The sequence below is a fragment of the Halyomorpha halys genome, unplaced genomic scaffold (assembly GCF_000696795.3).
Source record: "Halyomorpha halys isolate HHAL.00 unplaced genomic scaffold, Hhal_1.1 Scaffold629.1, whole genome shotgun sequence".
Taxonomy (NCBI): domain Eukaryota; kingdom Metazoa; phylum Arthropoda; class Insecta; order Hemiptera; family Pentatomidae; genus Halyomorpha; species Halyomorpha halys.
In genome coordinates, this window is record NW_027111602.1 from 920,713 (window position 1) to 928,295 (window position 7,583).

General features: G+C 28.5%; 1 protein-coding gene across 2 annotated transcripts in view; it reads left to right on the forward strand.

Annotated features, from left to right (window-relative positions):
• Positions 1-7,583, forward strand: part of Pgant1 (Polypeptide N-Acetylgalactosaminyltransferase 1) — a 49,091-nt gene that overhangs the window by 31,281 nt on the left and 10,227 nt on the right. For both annotated transcript variants that reach the window (XM_014427299.3, XM_014427300.3), the window contains exons 2-5: positions 2,981-3,209; positions 4,323-4,489; positions 4,783-4,957; positions 6,732-6,944. In XM_014427299.3, the coding sequence (XP_014282785.1) occupies positions 2,981-3,209; positions 4,323-4,489; positions 4,783-4,957; positions 6,732-6,944 (784 nt within the window). The remainder of the gene's footprint in view (positions 1-2,980; positions 3,210-4,322; positions 4,490-4,782; positions 4,958-6,731; positions 6,945-7,583) is intronic.

The following is a 7,583-nucleotide window of genomic DNA, read 5'->3' on the forward strand; positions in this document are numbered from 1 at the left end:
TTTTTAAAAATATGTTTTTTTCCCCTTATCGCCTTTATTTGGCTTTCTATAATGTGACCTCCCAAAATCTTGCTTTCTACTCCCTCGTCGAAATTATTTGTAACCTGGCTGATGTTCTTCACAATGGGGATAACTGTTTTCAATGAGGCGTTCGTATTGTTTCTGTTCCGTTCCCCCAGTATCCTTTGTCCTAGATTATCTTGTCCTATGAAGAAAATCCTTGTCTCTTGAACTTAAAAATACTGTATTTAAAATAACAGTTTTGCTATTCTTATTTAATTGTTCTCCACTTTATGTCTTTATCATATTCAGTTAAGGTTTATATCACTTTAATAATTTTATTATACTAAATTAATTCATCAAAATGACATCATATTGCCATCAGTATTTTTTTTTTAGCATTTGGTTAAAACAAACTGACACTACAATTAGAAATATTGTGCCATTATTAGAGATGTAACTTTTCAGCCGCCGAAACAACTCATTTGGAATGTCAATCCGAAGAAGAGGATGTTCTTTCTAATTTGGAAATGAGTTGATTGTTCCAGTGGTTCGAATCTAGTGACGGCATCCTCAAAACTAAAGAGGTTATAGACGAAATTCATTATTCCATAAGAAATTCTGGACAACTCTGTTGAGGCAGAATCAACGGAAAATAACTTGCACAAACAAGAGGGGTTGGAGTTTTCCTATGAACTATAAATAGGATTTATAACATGGTAAAGGAGAATTCTCATGATTGACCCCTTAAAGTGGGTAAAAAAATTTGGTGCGGTGCGCATATCACACAACTTTCTCTTACTAACCTACTCACGTCTCTCCAGTTTGTGTGTAGTTGGCGGAATCGTTTTAAAGTTATCGCTATTTTTATGATTTTCAAAAAAAAATCTAAAGACTGGAGAAGGCGAAAATTATAAACAAAAATTTTTATTTCTTTGTCGCTATAAAAATTCGTATTTAAGGGTTTCTTGAAGTGGGAATGACGATTATAAATTTAGTTCCTGCCAAGGATACAACAGTTCAACGAAAGATAACAAAGCAGTAAAGCACTTTTGTAAAGATGGATAATCTCGTCCTTTCCCATTTTCATTTTTTCCCCTTTAGTTATTCATAAAAGACTATAATAAAATGAATTATTGTAATAAACAATGAGAAATGTTTTTTTTTTTTCAAGTAATCAAAATAAAAGGTACTTTAGAGTGGTTTTTTTTTTAAATCGGCATTTAAGTACTGTCAAACTATTTCAATGAAGATTTGCCAGAATTGGTTAATGGGACTCAGGAGACTTCAAAATGTGTATTTACGTCGAAAACTGGAATTTCTGCACGATTGCAATATTTTCCCTTACTATATATTCCATATATAGATAAGTGAAAGTAAAAATAAAAGAACTGGATGCGATTTAGTATCTCCCACAGTCTGGACCCAGCACCTTCCGCTACCATTGTTCCATTCAATGGGTTACTATCTTTAAGTTAAAACCGCCAATTCTCTGGATGACCTTCAAGAATTCAGAACTATTTCTTTCGAAATCCTACAGCCACTAGATGGCAAGAAACTATAGACCACAAAAGTATATGGATGGATTGGTAAATTTAACTCTAAACTATAGTACTTCTATCATCAATATTGACCAAATGGATGGGAAAGGATGCAGTCATTGATAGAGCAGCTACTGTCCAAAAAAATATATTTGACTATTTTTTTCCTTTTTTAATATATCATATTTCTAATAACCTTAGGAAATACAATTACCTCACAGAAAAATTATGTAACTAAATTCCTACATATGGCTTTCAAAACTGTGGATTCAAACCCATAAATTCCTTAGGCAAATTTATTACTTCATCATAAATTTATTTTATCTATATTATTATTTTATTTTTAAAAATAATCTTCTAATAATAAATAAATTTTTATCGATAGATTTTATTTTATCATTTCATTTTTTGCTTTTGTAGTCCATTTATGGTTCATGACAACAGTAAATATTTTAAATATTTTATTTTACTATAGATATTAAAAATCATTGCGGTATATATTTGAATTTTATTCTAGCATTGGAATATCTATATTTTTTAATTTCAGATTTTTGTTAATTTATTATGTCAATTGTTTTTTTTTAGCCTACATAACTGCTAATTTATTAATTTAAAAAAAAAAAATTCTATATTAAGTTGATTGATGTTGGATGATTTATTTCATGATTATTCAAACTATCTGGTTTTGTTTTTGAAGTATATGATTTGAAACTACATCAATACCTGTCTGTCACTGTGTAAATCTACATTATATCTTCATCTGACTTGCTAAACAGGCTCGGTATATTTATTCTCTGTCATACACACAATTTGCGTTGCCCTGTTTTTTCCCTTTTAATGATGATACTTTAGTATCCACTTATTTCAACTTCTCTGTTTTTCCATTATCTTGATCCAATTAGATAATACAAATTAAATTGATATGTATTATTAAAATTAATAATTTATTTGTTTTTTGTTTTTTTTATTTAAAGATATTCTTTTATTATCAAATGAATTCTAATTAACTACTAATGAATAAGTAATTGCAATCAAATCAATTTAGAAAGTCCTTGTTCAGTTTTTGACCTCACATCCAAGCCTTCTAACATTTCAGGTTCACTAGAAACACCGAATCGCTTAACTTTGTCATCAGTACTTTTTAAAGTTAAGAATTGGTTTCAATCCCACCTGGGTGGGATATTTTGCGGTGGCCGCAAGAAAGGAATACTGACATTCCCGCTCTGGGGCTGTATAGATCCTCAATAGAGGACATGAGGCAAAACAAAAAAGTTAGAAACCCTATCCTTATAAATATTTATAAAAGATATTCATTTAAAACTATTAAAACAAAAACGAAAAAAGTATACAGATTGAAGTAAAATGTCTTACAAGCAATATTAAGAAGAATATTGATAATAATTAAGTTCTTTTTTTTTTATGTTCTAATTTTCTTATAGATGATGGTGAAGCGATAACATCAGTGAGATGGAATGAGGAAATGGAGACAGCATTGCTGTTCGATGCTCAAAAACAAGTGCCTGGGCTTGGTGACAAGGGTGAGGCAGTTACATTGACTCCTTTAGAGGAGGAGAAAGCTGATGCTGTCATGAAGAAAGAGGGCTTCAATTTAATCCTCAGTGACAAGATTATGTACAATAGGACTATATTAGATGCTAGACATCCAGAGTAAATATTTTATTTCATATTATATTTCTTTTTTAATTTTTAAAATAAATGGGTCAAAAAAAATCAGTGTCTATAGGACTGAAAATTCCTTAGAAGTTATTTCTATTTTTTAATATCTAATCATATAATATCAATGCAAGTGAAAATAAAATTAGCTAAACTCCTCTCCATCCAATTTTTTCTATTTATTTTCTTTAGTTGTTACCAACATTTTGTTATACTTTATTTGCAATAATTGCTTTTGACAATAATTTAAAAAAACAATAACCCTAACTTTTTAATAGGATTCATTAAAATTTCAAAATCATAATTTGGCTCTTGAGGAGGGGACAAATGAGATAACTCACATTTTCCTAAATTTTCTGAACAAAATTAATCTTGGAATCACTTATTCTTTATATTTATGATTCAATACCAATTTTAGCTGTTTACGCTTGTTTTTCTCTCATTTTGACTTTATCCTGCCTGCTCTCATTACTCATTACTGACTCATTTAAAATAAAAAATGACTTACCTTGTTTTTCCAATTTTGTCTTTAGTTATCATCGACAATCATTTGTTTTATGTTATTGTATCCTTTATTCATATTGAATACTTTTTAAATAATCTTGATTTGTTTAGCTATTTATAGTACCCCAAACATTTTTTAGTAAATATGTTAGTCATTTACTTTGAGCACATTTTATTTATATGCCAGTATCCTTATAGAACATCATTGAATGTTTTATTTACATTTTATACGTTAAATAGAATTAATTTGCTTATCAACTTAACATTTTCAATTTCAGATACAAGAATAATAAAATTCTATTGTATTTAGGTAACCTCATGGCCAATGTACCAAATTAAAGTTGTATTTGTAATTGATCTGTATATTATTAATCTATTCGTTTTGAAAATAATATAATTGAATTATTTTTTCACTCTTAATTCCTATTAGAATTGTAAATGTCTGAACGGCATTTGGTTTTGGGTTCAATGTTCAACCCATCGATCCAGCTACCTCCAGTAAAAATGATACAAGTCTAAAACAAATATAATTTTTAAGTTCCATTTTAAGTTAATATCCTTGATATTTAATAATACTTAATTTTATCATTTTTCATTTTTTAGATGCCTAAAACTGAAGTATCCTAAAGATCTTCCAACAGCTAGTGTTGTCATTGTATTTACTAATGAAAGGTGGTCTTCCCTGATAAGAACAATCCACAGTGTCTTTAATAGATCTCCCAAACACTTAATGAAAGAATTAATACTCGTTGACGATGCGAGTGATCATGGTATGTTAGTTTTTATGTTCACCATTTATTTATTGAATTTATTCATTTAGAAATTTATTCATTGCTGATAATTTGTATTTATTAGTTTAAGTATTTTAATTTATGATTTATTGTTCATTTATGTGCCTGTCTTCAATTTTGATTCATTTTTATTGAATAAAATAATTTCTAACATTAAGAGAATAATTAATACTCTAACTTTAAGTTAACTCTTAAAAAGTTGGAAGTTAAATTTTATTGTTTCATGAATGGTTTTGTGTATTTTATGACCATATTTTATTTTTTGTTTTTAGATGAGTTGCAAGAAAAATTAGAGTATTACATAGCAACCAGGTTACCTAAAAAAATTACTCTTATAAGACTGCCTAAAAGATCAGGTTTGATAAAAGCAAGACTTGAAGGTGCAAAACAGGCTAAGGGTGATGTTCTAGTTTTCTTAGATGCTCACTGTGAAGTAGGAATTGATTGGCAAGTATATACTTATGGGTTATTTAAAGAAATTTGGTGATTACCCATAATTTACTTTTTGACAATTAGATATGCATGCCTGGAAATAACTTGTCCTTCAATTACCTTATATTAACTAATAGTTTATGTAAATGTTCCAAGATCTGTTTTAAAATGATAAAAATTTCATAATATTTTTATAATATATAATATGTACTTAGATGCATATGTATAAAAAACAATAATAAAAAATTTCTGCATGGTGAAGAAAATGGCGTTGGATAGATGCATCGGGAAAAAAAGCTTTTTGTGTGTGAATTGTGGGTGACTTGTCAAAAGGAAAGGGGAGTTAGGGATATGTCTATTGGGCAAAAGAAATATATAGTAAAAAAAAAAAAAAAATTAAATGTCAATAATGTGAAAGATATTATAATTTCCACAATATGTTGTATTGTGAAATTATGTCTGTTTCTTGTAGACTTCATTGTAGATTAGTTTGGCTTCTAATAATGTAACAAATTAAAATCTTAGTCTTAGAGTCATAAATTTTATTTATTTAATTGATTCATTGAGTAATTAAAGGTAATCAATCTTTTTGACAACATAACCTCTTCTCGGGAGAGGGGTGGCATAACTCTACTTTCCTTCAGAGCAAATGTGAAGCCAAAAAGGCCAAGCCCATGAAATGAAAGTTTATGTTGAGGTTAATAGGAATACCCGCCATTGTAATCTAAACTGAAACAGAAGGCAGCCCGTGATTGGCTCATACTCTTTCCCTACTCCTCTAGTATCTCTCTGGAAGGCACATTTTTGGGCTCACTTCTGCCAATATAACCCCTCCTTTACACTCTTTCCTCCAAACTCTTAAGATGTGGCTTGATAGTAATAGGACCTACATCATGAAAATAATAATATATGTATAAGAAATTTGCATATCAAAAACAGACTATAAACTAACCAAGCCTTAGAATGCATTGCAGTAAATGAAAAATAAATATTATGAAAATATAACAGAATAACACTGAATTAGAGTTTAAAAAAAAAAAAAACTGGTATATTATCTACAAAATTTGACTATTATAGCAAATAGACTTATTGTTTGACTATTAGAAGGAAGAACAGGCATGAACTTACATACAGATTCATTTTTCAATGCTTGTATTAGCTGAATAGATGTATCTTATGGAAATAAATCTGTTTGCGTAATGGCAATGGCAATGGCATTATTTTGGTGTGAATTTTTTTTCATGTTTTTGGTACTTGAATCACTTGGTTCTGCCAAGCCTTATATATGTTCCTATACGTTAAATTGAGTAAATATAAATGTAGTTGTCCAGACCATGAGCTGCTACTTACTATATATATAACTTAAAAACTAAGTATATATATATATACTATAATCATTTCCAAATATTTTTTAGATAATTTATTTAGCATTTTAATGTTTCTTTATTGTTAAATGAATATTTCCTTAGATTTATATAATTGTCTTAATTTTTATCATTACTAATGAGGTGAAGATAGTTGACCGTAGATATATATATATATAAGAAGAGAAGATGGTCAGGGGTGTGATCAGCAGAAAAAACCTAATTTTCAGGTCAGTTTAAACTAGTGTTTAGCCAAAATTTTCTTCCTATTACTCCCTGATGAAGACCTGAAACCTAGATCGAAATGTCAGCATAAATAAATAATTCTTGTTTATTTGTGTTTTTTCTGCTGACCGCACTCTCCGACTATCTTCTCCTCTTTTATCATTAATAATTTTACATTAACTGTGTGATTTTGTTTTTAGGCTACAACCTCTTCTTGCTAGGATTAAAGAATCAAGAAATTCAGTAGTGGTTCCGATTATTGATGTGATCCATGATAAAACATTTGAATATCAAAACAATGGTGGCTCATTTGACTTTGAACTTGGTGGATTCACTTGGAGCGGGCATTTCACTTGGATACCAATATCACAGGAAGAGGAACGCAGGCGTGGTAACCCTTATTCTCCAACAAGGTGATTTATTTTTAGGTTTATGTTTGACTAGTTACTTTTTTCATATCTATAATCTTTTTAAACTAATGATTTTGTGACGAGAATATGTAGGGCTGAGCCAAAACAAAATAACCATGCAATTATATAAATATACAACTATTAAAATTATTGTATTGGAGAAAATAATCAGGACAATCTTTTTAAATAAAAATTATAATAATTTACCAAAAATACAGTGAATTCAGAATTGAGTGATAAAAATATTCACTGTATACTATTACATATGTTTTTACTACTCCTACTTTTCACTGTATTTTTGGTAAATTATTATAATTTTTATTTTAAATATTTATTTATATACTTTTTCAATTTTCATTAATTATTTTGTCGATAGTTTTTATAAATGTTATCATGTAACCTATGTTACAATTTTAGGCCTCATGTTGAACCTCATATTTGGGTCGAAGGGTTGCCATATCCAATATAAAGATTTTTTCTTGATTATTTTCTTCAGTATAAATACAGCAGTCGAGAAAATCCATCTTCGAAAATTCCTATAATTTATGAAAATTTGTTTTTAGGAATTATATAAAATTAAAATAATGATGTATGAATGATAGGAAAAGATTTAAAAATTTAATTATAAAGAAAAGTTATAAC